General features: G+C 43.3%; 2 protein-coding genes across 3 annotated transcripts in view; one reads left to right on the top strand and one right to left on the bottom strand.

The window, feature by feature from the left end:
* Nucleotides 1-1,249: 1,249 nt before the first annotated feature.
* The window catches only part of CSGALNACT1 (chondroitin sulfate N-acetylgalactosaminyltransferase 1), a 54,602-nt gene continuing 39,085 nt past the window's right edge, over nt 1,250-16,766 (bottom strand). The window contains exons 10-11 of the mRNA XM_042871967.1: nt 3,741-3,881; nt 1,250-1,295 (exon numbers count right to left, since the gene is read on the bottom strand). Coding sequence (XP_042727901.1) covers nt 1,291-1,295; nt 3,741-3,881 — 146 coding nt within the window. The 3' untranslated portion in view covers nt 1,250-1,290. The remainder of the gene's footprint in view (nt 1,296-3,740; nt 3,882-16,766) is intronic.
* Nucleotides 3,707-15,328, top strand: SH2D4A (SH2 domain containing 4A). 2 transcript variants are annotated; one of them, XM_042871968.1, is made up of 9 exons: nt 3,707-4,053; nt 4,870-5,029; nt 5,667-5,826; nt 8,230-8,295; nt 8,668-8,803; nt 11,294-11,510; nt 11,911-12,041; nt 12,495-12,715; nt 14,233-15,328. In XM_042871968.1, exons 1-9 carry the CDS (start codon nt 3,879-3,881, stop codon nt 14,323-14,325), a joined length of 1,359 nt encoding a protein of 452 aa, XP_042727902.1. In that variant the 5' UTR covers nt 3,707-3,878; the 3' UTR covers nt 14,326-15,328. The 2 variants fall into 2 exon arrangements, with proteins under 2 accessions (XP_042727902.1, XP_042727903.1); XM_042871969.1 differs by having other exon boundaries at nt 3,984-4,050; nt 4,868-5,029.

Below are 16,766 nucleotides of genomic sequence, written 5' to 3'. Positions count from 1 at the left end.
CCCAGGATCCCGTCCAGCCTGGCTTTGAGTGCCTCCAAGGAATAGGGCACCCCAGGCTTCTGTGGGCGGCTTTGCCGCTGCCTCGTTGCTCTCTGAGTAAAAAATTTCCCTCCTAACATCCATCCTAAATTCCCCCTTTTAGCTTCAAGCCATTCCCCCTTCCCTGGCTTTACCTCTTCTTGAAGCAAAGGTAGGAAACAATTCTTCTCTGCGTTTCATCTGGCTGTTTAATGTCCTCAAAGCAATGGTGAGGGCTCAGATTCACATCTTCCGGTGTCAGATCACTGCTTTGGTGCTTCGAAAAAGCTAAGGCAACAAGAACAACAAATCAAAAAGCCCTTTTCAGGCATAAAACATTTCAACTATTTGCCCTATCAAGTGAAGTCGTGTGAAGCATTTCCTGATATGCATCACAAGAGTATTTGACCTTGTCACGTCTTGCATTAGAAGTTAATCTTCAACTGGATAATGATTCTTGAGATTATCGTATTATTACCATACCCAAAGAAGAGTGTGAGGAGGGCAGGAGACACTGGAGTGGCATTTGACATAAAATAACAAAAACAAAACAAGCAGCAGTGACAACTTCTCCTGCAGTTCCTTTTTCTCCCCCAGTGTCTGAATTTCTTAGGTCATTTTTAATTTAATGTTCCTGTCACATTTTTGGTAGAGATGCACATAGTAGAAATACTGCAATTTGAAGAAGTTGCCTCCCAGAAAATCAGGACCACTATTCAAGATGCTCACTATTTCTTCTTATGCCATCCTATCTATTTATTGATATGAAGAATGTCAAATGCAAGCCTATGTATGATTTCCTGTTGCTTTTTTTGGACAACCTTTCCCGCTGCTGGCAGCAGCAATAGTGAGGAGCAGGATGAGGTTTGTCACAAGGGGGTGTCCCACGAGCCTGTTGCATGGGGTGTGATCCGTAAGCTGGAACACATATCAGCCCTTTCCTAAGTGCCTGCACATTTTTGCATGTTCATATACTTACATTTCCCCTATTAGTGGTAGATGATTTACAGGAGCACAGAGAAGAGATGGCTCCCCAGCAGGCTGTTTATGAGCTGCGTGACCTTGGTTTTTTAAGGGTTATATATTTCCCTTGAGCAGCAAAGGTTTCCGCTACTTTTAATGGCAGTGCAGCATGTGAGTCAAGGTGAGATACAGTTGCAAGCAGGCTGCACAGGAGAGAATTTCCAGGTTATCCTTAGGCAAACTTTGTAGTAGTAGAGGGAAAAAATACCTTCTCTTGGCGTGGGTGGTGCCAAACATCTTAACTCTTCATCAGTCTGTCCCAGCCGCATAGGAAAAAAAGATGGTATCAGGACTGTCAATCATGAGTAAGGGGCTATCTCACAAATGCTCTGGGGAGATAATCCAGTCAGGCAGGGAAGCAGGTTTGACACAGAACACAGTGAGCCTTGAAAGGGAGACTACCAGAGTGAGGAAGGTCACCTGAAGAACCAGGGGGCACTACTGGGAGAGAAAGAAACTCCACAACCTCTGCAGCTTTGCTCTCTGCAAATTTTAACTCCGCAATATAAACGGTACTAACCCCAGTCAAATACCTCCTGTGCGGCCAAGTGATGAGAAGGGCAAACACAAGTGACATGAATTCAAGTTTCCTGTTGCTGCAAGGGCAGCAGCCAGCTGGGGAATCTTCCAGTCAGTTCCAGTCACTCCTGTCAGCCACACACACACACACAGCCCCCGTTCAGTCACAACAAGGACATCCTTTTGAGATGATGATTTCTGGTCATCTTCTTCCCCAAGCACCAAGGCTTTACTGAACAGTTTCCACGGAAGAGTAATTCTGCTGACTCAGAGCCAAAAAACAGAGCTGCTGGGAGACCTTACCAGCTGGCTGGCTTTCTCCCCCCCCAGGGTATGTTATTGAATGCCCTCTATTTAGCAAACCATTCAGCAACTGGCCCACACAAACCGCAAATAATACCTTCTTACCTGAAGGCAATAAAAGCATTTTACCTTCTTTCATGCAACAAGACTGTTACATTAAAAGCCTCTTCAATTTTAAACACAGTGATTAACTTTTGTTGGCCCAATCACCCAGCTCAGAGATACTATCTGCTTCAGGTACTCTTTCCAATCCATGAAGTACCTAAGAGTAGTTATTCCTCCAAACAGAAAAATCACCTTGTACTTGCACAGAAGGACTGCCACGTTATCTAAAATCACAGCAACACCAAGTACCCTCTGAAGACAGAACTTTATCGAACCCCAAACTTTGCGCACTCCAAATTGTATTTTATAAAAGCTATTGTTTTGCTGCCCCATTTCAACGAATTAAATGCACTGCATTCATGCTCCCTTGGAAACTTCAGTATTATGTTTCTGTGCCACCACCTTTTCTATTCTTTTATTTCTTTAATTAAAAAAAATAAAATAAAATCAGATTGCAAGCAGTCACGCTCTGAAGCTGACGGTGCTCCCAGCACCTTTTCTTTTTCCTGAGTCAGCCCCAAATGGGGATCTCTAGGGTTCTAGTCCCCTTAATTCATTTGACTCCCAGACTTAATACCTAGTGCTGCTTCACCCTGGTACAGGTCATTCTGTTCTTTGTACCTCTAAATTACTGCCCCATCAACCACCTTCCTCCTACCTAGTATGCTACATCCTGTGTGCTTGTTCCTGAGACTCCCAGCATTTCTATGGAAGAAAGTGAATAAACCTGCTGAGTTTTTCTTTTCCTCCTCCTCCCACAGCAATACCAGAGTTGTGCAACAGTGTCACTGCACATGCTGTCAACCCCTGGGATTATCCAGATTAGATATAGAAAATAGTTAGCTTCAAGGTCTTTAGTCCACATTTTTATTTCTCCACTTGCAGCCAGTAGTGCTCCTGTAAGACCTCTCACAATTTGACCAGAAAAAAAAAAAAAAATAAATAAAAAATCTCTGTTGTGATTGTAAATATTTGTGCACAAAGCATAGCTATGCAGGTTTTAAGTATATTGCATGCACCAGACTGTGCATGTGGCTCAGCATCCTGGGCAAGAATAGGAGCACCGCTTCTTCCCTGTGTGCTTCATCCTGTCAGATGGGGATGTGCTGTGTCAGGCTCACCACGTGGGAAAGGTGCCTCAGCAAGAAATGTCAGACAAGGAGCTGTCTCAAGCTCATGAGCCGCTGCAATCTAAGTCATTTGGCTTTGAAGAAACCATCTGTGCTGCTTGCACTCCCTTGCTGTGATGTTGCCTTTGAAGGATAGGAGCACCTCCAAAATACCAACCAGGCAACTCCTGCTCCTACCTCAAATGCAGTGCCTAAAGCCCTCCCAGTGTTTCCTTGGTAAAATGAGACTGGCCAGACTTGTTAACATCACACCGCCCCATCTCAAAGCTTTCCTTTTCAAAGGAGGAGCCGTCTACTCACGGGTTCATTGATTCCCAGCCCAGCAGGAATGTTTGTTCAGGCACGGACAAGCCACACCTCTGATGACTGTAACAGGCACAGCTCGCTCTATTTTGATAGTCTATCAGCTAGGTTTATCAACGTATATAAACAAAAACTCCCCTTTACAGAACTCTTCCCACTTCCGGACAGTTATCCCGGCAGAGCATGCGGGGGCTGTGTCTGAGCTGAGCTCACCTGTTATTTCAAGAAATTTTAATAGCAGGTTTTAAGCTACTTATTTACTTTTTTTTTTTTTGGTTTGGACGGGGTTTTAGGTTTTAAAAAAAATAAAAAAAAAAAAAAAGACAGAAGTATAATTACCCTGGCACGCCTGCATTCCTGCTCCAGGCTCAGGAGGGAGGGGAGTCTTTCTCCTCGGTGCAGGCACGTTCAAGCCAGGAAGAGAACCGGATCCCTGGAGATCATTGCCGCCAACGTGTGTAACTGAAACCCACAGCCATGCTGAAACAGATATTATCGGAGATGTACATTGATCCTGACCTGCTAGCAGAACTCAGCGAGGAGCAGAAGCAGATCCTCTTCTACAAGATGAGGCAGGAGCAGATCAGACGGTGGAAAGAAAGAGAAGCTGCTGCAGACAAGGTTTCAGCAAAGAAGCCACTGCCAAAAAAAGGTAAGAACTTCCTGCTCTGGCCCAGATCTGACCAAGTCCGCTGCGCTCTAGAAATGGGAGCTAACATGTTCCCTAGAGCAATTTTTTCTCACCAGGACACATCATAATTGCATTTCCAAACTGTAATTAAGCCCAGCTCTGATGGGGTAGTTTTGGCCTTGCACTCAACGGTTTTATTCTCTGGCCCTGATGCTCTTTCCTTAGCCAAGTTTCTAAAATCCCCTTCCTGAGAAGGCATGGCTTACTTGCCCCCTAGAGCAAGAGCTTCATCTTATGCCCCCCCCCCCCCCCCACTCAATGGGGGTCTCTGAATCTATCTATAACATAACCTTGGACTTGAACACCTCTCCTAGGATGTCAGCAACATACAGGAGTTTGGTGAGTGCTTTTACACGGGCTGAGGCACCAAAACGGTGCCTTTAGACCTGAAGTCCCCTCGTCTTTGTTAGGATTACATAGCATGCTCTCTTCTAGGACTGCAGCACTGTTCTCTCAGCTCTTTCTCACCTGCTCTGTTTGCAGATAGCTCACCCCTCACCAGTCTCTGTACCAAGGGGTTGGGGAGGGCAGTGGCAAGGAAGTGGAGAAAGAAAAGAAACAGTGACATTCCTAGCCTCTAAAATCAAAAATGTCTCCTTCACTGATCTGGCTGCAGTACCATGAAATGAAAAGGCAGGTGTGTCCTGTGTCCCAACTGATTTTTTCCCATGTACTGCTGCTTTTGGAAGGGTACTGCCAACAGCAGCAGCCAAGGGACACAGGTCCTGCAGACAGCTGCTGAGCAAACTGTTTTCAAAAAAGCCACTTCTTTTCCAGCCAGCACGAAGTCTGTACAATGGAAGCTAGGTGCTGACAACGATGTCTGGGTGTGGGTGATGGGTGAGCATCCTTCAGATAAATCCTATGCAGCCATCTGCGAAGAGATCCAGGCACAAAGAGCCAAGCGGTTAGCAAATGAGCAAGGCAAGGAGGCCAGGTAAGCACCCTTCCCTTGGAGGACTTGGGGGGTGGACAGGGAGGAAAAGACGTTACTAGAAAAGGGAGGCTGCACTCTTCTCCGGGGACTCTCTGCTCTGTAATTTTTTCCCTTCACAAGGAAGCAAGCAGACAAGTCCAGCACTGCCACAGAGAGTAACACTAATCTTTTTGTAAAACCTCTTTTCTTTCCTTTGATGTAAAGCTTGGGGCTGGGCGTGGTCATCACTGTCACACTCTACTTACAGAGTAAAGGCACAGGCTTTCTGCACATAATACCAGCAGAGACCAACTCCAGCTTGGGGGCTGCCCCAGCTCCTCAGTCTCCCAGGATATCCCTACTGTGCAGTAACTTCACAATATCACAGGAAATGGTAACTATTTCTGCAGCAGGCCACGTGTTTGGATTGCACTGATTCACCAACAGGTGCCTGCCTGCCTACAGCAGACCAACAGTTACTCACAATGAGTAACTAATTTAATTATTCCATCTACCTGATTTGGAGACACAACAGCTGCGTGCAGGCACACTGCTCCATCACAGCACTACTTTGCTTATGTGTAATTTCCTGTGAGATGTTTATAGAGAGCCGAAAGTCACTCCCTGGTATTCCTAAGAACTGTCCCTTGTGTTTCAGAGAGACAGACTGTGCTGTAACACAGTCTCCGCAACCACAGCCACAAGTCCTGGGTGAAACAGAAGTTCAGGGAAAAAATAAAAACACTGTAGAGGAACAGAAAGAAGAGGCGAGAAAAAACACTGCTGGTACAATTGGGAAAAGCCAGGAGCTCAAAAAGGTAGTTTTTCCCTTTTTTCCACACTAATCATGATCATTTGCTTTGAGATCTAGGAAGTGCAGCAAATCCTGGTTGCTTTAAATAGAAATCTGAGAGAAAAGCCAGCTGACGATTAAGGCTTTTCTTCTGTACTTCCAGGACAAGCCATACTGCTACATCCTTCCTTAGGAACTAGAAGGTCTACATGCTATTGTTAGCTGGGACAGATCTGCTCAGCACCATTAGCTACTCTCAATTCCTTTGCTTCCATTCTCCACGGATAAATTGAGGGTCACAGTAATTTCTTTCCTGCTCTGTGTCAGTTTGGACTGCTTTTCAGACAAGACCAGGGCACACATCCCAGGATGGCCCTCAGATAAATCATCTACTTTCACAGAAGATGAGATGAATGTAGTTCCACCAGTATTCTCCAACATATGTATCCTCAAGTTCCCTCTTTTGTTGTCTTTTTTTCCTTTTTCTTTTTGTCTTCTAGAGAAGATGACAGTTTATAAACTTGACAGCATAGGACAAGCCAAATGCAGTAACTATAGTAACAGCATCTCATCTTTACTGATGTATTTTATTACAGAAATATTTTTCTCCAGTAATAAATATATTTGTACTGTTTAACTAGCTACAAAAAGCCATTTGCAGAGAACTGAGATTAAAAAAAAAATAAAAATTAGCTACCAATGCAATCACAGTTGAACAGAAAAGTCCTGCCAATTCAATGGGAGAAGTCCAATTTCATTCTGTGAGGTTTTCATTCCACCTTTCACTGCTAACTTCCGTGAGTGTATATTCCTCTATTACACAGCCATGCCATATTTCAGCATAAAAGCATTATAACTGAAAGCTGGGTTTGGGTCAAATGCCTCTCCCCCTGCTGCCAATATACTGAAGGGAATTTGGTGGCTGAGTGGCTGTCTCCTTTATCAGATGGTTCTGAATCACACAAGGTTTTTCTCAGCACTGTTTGCTCAAGTTGAGCCACTATGTGGGAGATCCCTTTCCCCCCCCCCTCCCTTTTTTAAAGAAAACTATTAGTCAAAATTAACAAAAAAAGAAACCCCAACACCAAATCAGCCAACTAAAAATCCCACTACCAAAAATACAAAACCTTATAAACTTCTGCAAATTTGAGGGGTTTTGCATATTTTACTTTCTGTTTTCTGTCACTGTATTATAAAGAAGTAATTTTCCCAGATTTCTGATGTTTTTGCTAGCCAAAGGGAGGATACAGACTGCAGACCCAGACGTTGCATTTTGTAAGCGTGGAGAGGAAGGGGAGCTTTCTCTTACCTCCCTTGTTATATTGCTTTTTCTGTACCTGAGGGCTCTGAGCATTGTGCTTTGCTGCAGAGGCTGTGGGGGTTGATCTAAGCTGCTTCACTCAAGTTTTAAGTTCGTAGTTCTTTGTTTAGGAGATGGAAATTGGAAACCCAGGTTTATATTGAATATTAGCTCAACAGGTGATGGAGAAGGCAAAGATGTCCTTGGTAAGCAGTTTAGTACAGCTGACTCAGCTGACTCATTGTACTGTGGGAGGCAGTCTGGGTCAAACAGGGAGGTGGGTGGGTGTTTGCTCAGAGACGAGCCCCATCTTTTCCTAAAAGACAGGTCTCAGCTGCTAGCACAGCCAGACTGGTTTTAGGAAAGAGAAAGCACAAGACACAAAGCTAGTTGGGTAAGTCAGACAAGCGGCTGTTTACAGTAGTCAGCTACAGCAGCAACTGAGCAAAGGCAGGTAGAGCTGTAGGTGGCAGGTTCTGCTAGGGCTTGATTTACAGAGAGAGAAAGAAGGGAAGCTGTCTGCTCCCTGGGACCACTTGAGAGTGTCACTTAGCAAACATAAGCAGACTTGGGATGATTCTCGACACCCCTGACTCTTTCTCCTGTGGCACATAAGATTTAATATGATGAAAAACATATTTTTGTCTGAGAAAACTGGCAAAATTTGTTAACATAGAAGTCACATTACTCCTTCTGCACTGAACTCCCATAGTCCAGCCACTTGCATATGCAGGAAGTGAGACTGAAGCGTACCTCAAGTCCTGGGCACAAACAAGATGCACTCTGGGAATGCTTTGCTGGTGCATATCTCCAAGGGTAAAGCACTCTCAAGAGTCTTGTGCTTTACCTGGGAGGAGAATGAAAAGGAGAGAGTAGCTGCTGCTTGGGATCAGCTCTGAAAATGCAGAATGCTACTGCCTGCCTTACTGGGCTCACCAGAGAAATCTGTGAGGAAAAAGCAGTCTGCAAAGCACAAAGCATGGCACTTCAACACAAAGAGCATTCCAAGCTATGGCAGCCCACAATCTCCACCTGCAATCATCCAGGTTTTTGTCAAGAGCACATCCAAAAAATGAGTGAAAGTCCAAATTTTGCTTTTATTTCTCACTGCTCTTTTCCTTTGCCCAGAGGGAAGCCCGGGATGTTCACCAGATGCTGGCAGACTGCCAGATGAGGAAGGGTGGCTTCTCACAGGTAACTCGCAACCTAGGATGCTCCTGACTTTGTGTCAGATCCAAACATGATCTTTAAGTCCCAGTCAGCCTGAGACTCATCTGAACCAAGGATGTTCACCTCTTGGCCCAGTTCTGCCCAGTACCGCCATGCTCCTCTAGAACAAAGCAGGCCAGCCTGGCAGACTGGGGAATAGCATGTGAAGATGTTTCAGATCATTTCTGTTTTGCCCTTCTTTTTCTTTCGTAACCTGCAGTAAAGGAAGAGGTTCTGCATGTTGAAATCAAAGGGATTCATAACCGAGAATGAAGTCCCTAGTTTTTCAAAACTAGCTGAAAAGCAGGGCTAAAGCTAGCCTGGAACAAAGCACTGAACATACCGTTTCTTTCACAGATGAAGGGAGGACACAGGAGAAATTCAGAAGAGACTACAGTCCCGCTGAAGGCAATATCCCAAAGCCACAAATGCTCAGAGAGCCAGAAGGTGGTGCAGAAACCCGATGAGAATGAGCCTGAGTGGCAAGAATCCTGTAAGATCTTAGGATGACCTTTTCCTATAGGCCTTGAGAAATCTTAGGGCTCTGTGTGGTCACCTCAGTCATTCCCTTGCAAAACTGGAACTCTGTATTTTTCAGTTAGTAGGTGGAAAGTACTGCCAAAAAATACAGAGCTGCATTATCAGAAATTTTCCTGTGTCCACACAGCATTGAAACTAGTGCTGGACAGTGAATTGGCAAATTTATCCTACACAAAATTCTCCACTTGTAAATATTTCCCATTTTCAGTCTTCTCTATATTTTGATTAAAGAGCGCTTGTTTTTGATTGAAAGCTGATAGATTTAAATAATAATCAACAACGTCAAGCAGAATGAGTCTTGCTGGCATTTGACAGCCCTCAGATACCCTATGAAAATAATAACAGATGGGACCCACATGAGTGTAGCCACGGCAATTCATTTTAAACTAAAAGCAGGCCTTCGGCAGAAATTTGCAGTAACCACTGCTTGTGTGGGAAAGAATTCTGAGTAGTGAGGATGAACCAAAAATGATTATTTCAAAAGCTCTTAGTTCATAGCAAAGGAAACTTTTCAAACTTCAGAAATCAGCGGGAAGGGCTTTTGCTACTCAGTAAAATTCTGTACTGTGCAGAAGATCAACACAGGGCCAGGGTAAGGCTCCTTCTTGCACAACAGGACAGTATTGTGGAGAGGTAAACTGATCTGAGACCTCGGAAATAATATGAAACATGAAAGAATGACATTGCATGAAACACAAAGGGCCACTCCAAGTCTCCCTGCTTCCTATCCTCCCTTCCTCAAGGTTGGACTTGATCTTGAAGATCTTTTCCAACCTAAGCAATTCTGTGATTCTCTGCAAGGCACAGTCCTCTCATCTGTTTCCCTTTTACACAAAAAAAAATCTCATTGATCCAGAAGCCCTGCTGCATCTTCTAATATAAAGAATCCAACAAACAGGATCAAAAATGACACAACAGTATGAGACTTACAGTAACACCTACCACTGCTGCCAAGTATGTCCTGAACCCTCTACTTAAGTTACTACAATGACTACATTTCCTTCTAGGATCTCTCATAGTAACCACACATCTCAAAGCTCAGTTTTCAGCATGACCTGATTAAAAAAATATATTCAAGTTGATTCCTTTTGAGGGAATCTTGCTGTGCAGCTTTTTCAGAGACTTGAAAAAAAGGGTCACAAGCTTAGTATGCAGAAAATAGAGAAATACCCTGCTCCTCTGCTTGCCTTTGTTTCCATCCAGGTTCAAGTTCTGCTCCTCACGTCTTCCTTTCATGGGGAGAAGGAAAATTGAAGGCAAACTTAATGCTTTTTTTTCCTAGTTTCTCCCCTACTCTTCAGTAGATGGCAATGCTGTACTACCATTTGTCTTCACTTCAGGCCAAGGCTTCTGTTCTTCTAATTAAAAAAATGAATTTGATTACAAAAGCACAGAAAGTACTAGCCTAACTCAGGCTGAAGAGCTGGTTACTCAGCAAAAACAAACAAAATAATATCCAGCCAATTTCTCTACTCCACAGAAGAGTCACAGCAACACTCCCTTCCCTTTGTAAAGCCCATCAAGATTTTCAAATCCTTTAGAGGATCCATTTGTGGTCATTTCAGCAGTTTTTCTGCCTCCCCAGTCTGCTGGAAATAGAAACAAAAGTTTCTGTTCATGTATTGCTGTGGCTTTTCCAACATTATTTCACCGCATGCAGCCTAAAATCTCTTTTCCTCCTGATCTTTATCAAAGTTAGATGACTGGGGCAAAATTCCTGTCTCAGTGCACAAATTAAATTGAAGGGCTAAAGGGCCACTTGCTTCTTCCATCTTCCTTTCTCCCACCCTCTCCAGCCTTTGAAGAAAGGCATACTTGTACCATTTATAATTAAGTGGGGATTTTAATTTGACAAAGTAATTGTGCTTTTTCCCCCCCCATTTCATTCAAAAAGTCTATGGGTCAGCTGAAAACATTTTCTTATCTTATTGAATAACTGTTCCTTCTTGCTCAGGTCTCTGCTCACACAAAAGGCATCACAGAAATACATATCTGAATCAAGAGCCACGTGAAACAAAACCAAGTCATTTCTAAGTACAAAGATAGAACTCAGATTTTTATCCGTTGAAGAAATAAGAACTGGGCTCTTTTAAATAGTAGCTGCCAAAAGTGGTGTGAGAGAGGTGACAAGTATTCTCACAGATAAGTGCATTACAGTGGCCAGAGTAGCTGAGCCCCTCAAGGCTTGCAGGGAAGATAAACGACTTCCAATACATGCAATCTAAGATGCCTGTTTGAAAATAGAGGAGGGGAAGTACTTCAGTTCCAGAGCTCCCTCCCTCCGTAGTAACACCACTTGTGCCTAGTGCTGGAGCACGGAGAGAACCTAAAAGATCTGAAATGCATTATTCTTCAGCTCCAGCAAGCAGAGAGATGGCTAAGCAGAAGCAAGTTCAAAACTTGCCTGCTTGTTCACTCCTGTATGACTGCTTTTCTGTTCCAGTGCGGAAATCCAAGGCAGCAGATGAGAAGAGACGCTCTCTTGCGCGGCAGGCCAGAGATGACTACAGGAGGCTTTCACTGCAGGGAGCCCACAGAGGGAAGCAGGCAGACATATCCAGAAATGCCACAGCGGGAGATCGGCGACCGCTCCAATACCCTCCTCTCCCACCAAAGCCTAAACTTCCACCTCCTGTGATGGGGAATGGCGGAGCAGTTAGGTGAGAAAAACGTGCACTGTTCAAGGAAGGGGAAAGGGAGTGGGATTCTTCTGCTCTGGCAAGGGCTGGTTGAGATGGGGAAGGCCTGTTCTCCTCATGGAGAGGAAACACTCCACAGGGAAAAATAAGAAAGCTAAACTATATTCCAGAGTAGGGTATAAAGACTGTGACAGAGCTGTTGATCAGTGATGAGGTATATTTGTTCACACCTGGAGATTAACCATCAGTCTGGGATTCTCACTGACATTACTGTTCACTAAAATAAACTCCTATGCCAAAAACTCCATTTCAGTGACAAAACTGAGACAGTTCCTAATAGGCTGAACAAAAAAGCAATTCTTGCCAGGATCCAAAAGCTGTCATTTCAACTTGATACGCAAATCACTGTCTTTTGTAACAGGAAAGAGGCAATCCAGAGAACAATCTCCAATTCAGCTGAACAAAGCATCATCAAGTGGTTCAAAGAGGAGCAATTCCCCCTTCGAGCTGGGTATCAGAAAACCACAGACACGATAGCACCTTGGTTTCATGGTGAGTCCTGAGCGCTTTTGCCCCAACCCAACCTATTAAGGAGTTGTTTCAACTAAGAGGGCTGCTATAACAGACTGATCCCATGAACTTTTTGAAGGTAGCTAAGTTTTCAATTTTTAAGTATGTACAATAGTTTGAATTTCTCTAATTATGACAAACACCAAGCTGAAGTCTTAAGAGTGAAAGCCAGATCTCAACTTCTCATAGCTAGTTGTAACAAGCCTAATATGCTAGATGTAGAACAGTTAGCACAAAGTACAGTTAGCTTGACACCACGGTCTGCTACAAGCAATGGCAGTACCTTTCTTGGACTGCTGGGAAGAAAACATGCAGGGGATAGAAGCATTGTGAATTAGTTTTAGAATGGTAAAGAAGGTTTCCTGGTAGAATTGCTCCATCTGCTTCTGAACAAATGCTTTTCTCACTTCAATTCTGTGTTGTGGCTTTGAACAGGTATCCTAACCTCTAAGAAAGCAGAGGAGCTTCTGAGTAAAACAGTGCCGGGGAGTTTTTTGATCCGTGTCAGTGAGAAAATCAAAGGCTACGTGCTTTCCTATCGGTCTGCAGAGGGATGTAAACACTTCCTTATTGATGCCTCCAGTGATTCCTACAGCTTCCTTGGAGTGGACCAGCTACAACATTCAACACTGGCTGACCTTGTTGACTACCACAAGGTGAAGGTCTAGCAATGCATTCATTAACTATTTTTTATGTAATTGCCTCAGGGCACTTCAAAATAAGAAGGATCAGATTCAGTTGTTATCATGTGGTTATCTAGTCCCATTTTATTTCTACTGGGTATTCTATGTGATGTTCCCGAAGGGTATATGTCCCCCAGTGGGGACAACCAAATACATCACAGATGTCTTAGACTTGAATTGCTCTCCCTTACGTAGGCAGAACACCTTGTACAGGGCTCAAGTTACTACACATTATTTAGCAGAACTGCTGATAAGACAATAGGTGACAGCATTCGGACTTGTTATGATTTTCTCTGTGGTTGTGGAGTTCCAGCAATTTCAATAAATAGAAAATAGTTCACCTCCAGCTTAAGAAAGCAAGAGAACGAGGTGTATTTATAATTTCAAAGCAGGCAAGGTACATGGATATGGAGCAAAGGTAGCAAATAATGGAAGAGAAGGAAGAAGGCTGTCAGGTCCTTATGACAGTAACATCAAGTGTTTGCTGGCACTGACTGCAGTTGCATAGGCTCCAAGGTCCAGACTGTGCATTCATTTACTGTAAGATCTGTCTAGAGACAGGACAACCATTTTGCCAAAAAGTTCACATAAAATTTATGCTTCTTTTAATTAAGTGCCTAGCATAATGTAGACGTGATTAAACTAAAATGGTTTATGAAGAAAATATCTATGCCCATCTGCTATGTGAGACTCGCTCTGGGCTACTTCAACCTGCTTCTTGCATAGGTTTCACAGTCCAGGCTGAATCTGTTGAAAGCAGGAGTTAGACAACTTACTGGCACCAGAGCTGGAAAATTTAAAGCCTGGGTGTGGATGCCTGTATTAAAAATAGAGTCACACCCACAGTCTGCAAAGAATCCTATGGACTCTACTACACTACAGCAGATGCGTGTGGGAGCAGGGCAAACCTACCTGGCTAAAGTGCTCTGGTAGGTTCTGCTCATCACCCACTGGGTAACCATGAAAGAAGGCGACTTCCCACCATACATCTACTACTGGGATTGAGAACAGGATGGGAAACAGAAACACAGTTTCCAGGGAATTCTTGTTAGAAACAGGCTAGCCAAAGCAGAAGGCACATACTCACTTGCAGGATCCACTCCCACCCCTTTCACAAACACCACTCCCACTTGTGGGCACCCCACCTGCACTAGTGGAGCTGCGGCAAGCTTGCAGTCCCACTAACTTGCATGCCACACAATCCTCACACCAGAAATTCCTGGGCAGGACAGCATTTCTCACCGTAGAAGCTGCTTATATTACAAGCTAAGCATAGCTGTTTCCAAGGCCTACCAGAATCATGTCACCGGATTACCACACCAAGCACAAACAAGGCAGAAACCAGCCATGCAAATCTGCTTCCTGAATTCCTAGGGCTCTTAGACATATCACACATTAATAGGTCCACAGTAATGGAGTGGCAATATATTGGGATATTCCAGGTATACTGGCCTGTTTGAAAAGTGTTTAATTGTATTCTTTGTCAACAGGATGAACCCATCACTTCTCTGGGAAAGGAGCTGTTGCTTTACCCATGTGGTCAAGAGGACCATGAACCAGATTACATCTCTCTCTTTGAGTGAAACTCCCAGTCTCATTATGTAGCCCCGTACCGTTTTCACCAAGACTGCACTTCAAACTGGAAGCGGCTGATGCTTACCTGAAACTTGCCATAAGTGCCTCTATTTCAAATCCTTCTCAACAAAGCAGGGGGAAAATAAGTGCTGTCACACAGGCTTATTGTTTCAACAGAGTTAAAAGATGCATCAGCCCAGCAAGCTACAGAACACCCAGATACATCATGCATGTGGATTAGACGATGAAGCATCAGTCGAACAGAGATTTTTGCAGATTTCCTCAGGGATATCTGTGTTCAAGCTGCGTTTTGCTCTTGAATGCAAGGTTGCCTGCTGTCTGGGAAACAGATTGGTACCTAAAATCGAATGAGATCATAGCTTCCTGAAGGCACCAAACAACTTGGAGAAGTGAATCAGCCTTGATAGTAATTTGTTTAATGTGAAACCGTGCTGTAAAATGCTGTGCCCTTGGAATCAAGGATGTTCAAGTAAAACATCCAAGCATACCCTTGGTGCCCTTGGTGCCTTTCAGTGAAATGTGTTCTCTGAAGAGGGATTTTTATGAAAAATACATTTTAAAAATTCCTTGAGCATCTGAATATAGACTATGAATATAGTTTTCTAACCTGTATCTAAATCCCACACTGGCCTTTCTGCCTAGAGTAGGATTAACCTTTTGCAAGGAAGTGGAGAAGGGATGCAAGAATTTGTTAGTAAGAACTGCATTCACAGAGCCTAAATAATGTAAGAAACAGGGCCTGTATCAGTATTAGTACAGTTTACGGAAGTGTTTGCCAGTAAATAACGCTGTTTTTCAGAACAGAGCTATTTATTACTAGTTGTGTCCAGATTACTGGGACGCAGATGGTGTGAACCATATAACAGAAATTTTTTTTTTTTTTTTTTCAAAAAAATGTTCTCTCTTTGTATCTGTTACACTGCTCTTAAAACACAATTAAGAATATTGAGGAAGAAGCTGAACAGAATCGCATAAATTAATCCTCACCCAGATTGCTTCAATTTGAATTGTTTCACATGAGAAAATGCACAACTTGGGATTATTGCGCATGACTGCTAACACCATCATTTGTTAGAGATGTGACTGTCAAAGAGTAAGCAAGTACTCACTTGTTCACTTGTTCCCTTCCTTCAACTGGATCAGGGATACCCTGCTTAACAGAAGCAGTCAAAAGCTTGAGTCTTATATGGACCAGCATTTTGCAGAACATAGATAAGAAGAAATTCTTATCATCACCTGGTCTTGAAATTTACAGTCATGCTGATAGGTGGTTTCCACAGAGAGCATAATCAGCACTCCAGCTGCAGCATGTTTAAATAACTAGAGATAAAAGCCTTAATGTAAATTAAGATTCTGAAAGTAGCAACTGTAATGGGACAACAGATTTAAGGAACTTCTTGAGCATTATATCACATATATGAACTAGGTATTTTCAAAATAATCGACATCAATCATGAGAAAGGACACTAAGCAGTCTGTAGGGGGAAAAAAGCTATCCTTCCCTCTTCTGAACTGCTTCTTCTGAGAAATTCTAAGTCACAGAATCACAGCACTAGAGAATACCTTCTCACGTTCTCAGGTGTACAGCATAGCAGTTGTCCTGCTGGAGACAAATCATACAGTATTTTGTGTAAGTATGGGCTAGTAAAAACCAGACAGTCTCTTTAAAAAGGTGGAGTCTGAGAGTTCTCAGGGAGAGAAAGCTTGGGAAACAGTCTGTTAACTTGCAGACTTAATGTGCAGGCTGATTTGGCACTGACACAGCAGGACCTCACAAACATGAGCAACTGTGTCTCTGAGATCCATAATGGGCCTCTTCACTGTTTGGACTGCTGACTAGTGGATACCTTTGTATTATAACTTCCTATTTGCAAGTTACCCTTAGAATGAGTGAAGCAAGGAAAAATCAGAGATGCCGGTTTTATTCAGTCTGTAGAAAAAGTCCACAATTTCTTCTTCAGTGGATGTTGTGCAAGTATTACAAGGGTAATAACATTAGTAAACTACTTGCTGAAACAATTATGACAGCTGAAAGGACATGTCAATTTATTTAGTCAAAGGCCTTCATTCCTTTAACCAGAACATCCAAAAGTCCTCAAAAAGTAAAAACAAATTCCTGTGTGACCTGTCCGAATGTGAATAGTGACCTGTATTCTCTCCCCAGCTAAGATCCTGTTAAAACTGCCTTTCTGAAAAAGATCACAAGATGTCTGTTTCTAGGACACGGAAGGTAGAGAGCTGCCTACCAAAAGCTACACTTATGTTGGATGTTCATATAATCAGCATGAAAGACCTCCAATTGTCTATGGAAGTGTAGGTAATAACAGCTTCCCTTTCTCTCTTTTCCATATCAGTACAGTCTCCATGCTTAAGCAAGGCCTACCAGACTTCTGCTGTGATTAGCTTTTCCTCTGAATCTCACTGGGAT

The sequence above is a fragment of the Lagopus leucura genome, unplaced genomic scaffold (genome assembly GCF_019238085.1).
Source record: "Lagopus leucura isolate 7727_CA_CO unplaced genomic scaffold, USGS_WTPT01 Super-Scaffold_100004, whole genome shotgun sequence".
NCBI lineage: Eukaryota > Metazoa > Chordata > Aves > Galliformes > Phasianidae > Lagopus > Lagopus leucura.
The sequence above is the reverse complement of the archived record's forward strand: the minus strand, read 5'-3'. Positions and strand labels throughout refer to the sequence as shown.

Bases quoted from the DNA above. Each gene is read 5' to 3' on its own strand.
- SH2D4A (XM_042871968.1), top strand. From the start codon at position 3,879: ATGCTGAAACAGATATTATCGGAGATGTACATTGATCCTGACCTGCTA. The intron at 11,511-11,910 runs GTGAGAAAAACG...CTTTTGTAACAG, and splicing joins GGGAATGGCGGAGCAGTTAG to GAAAGAGGCAATCCAGAGAA. The intron at 12,042-12,494 runs GTGAGTCCTGAG...GGCTTTGAACAG, and splicing joins GATAGCACCTTGGTTTCATG to GTATCCTAACCTCTAAGAAA.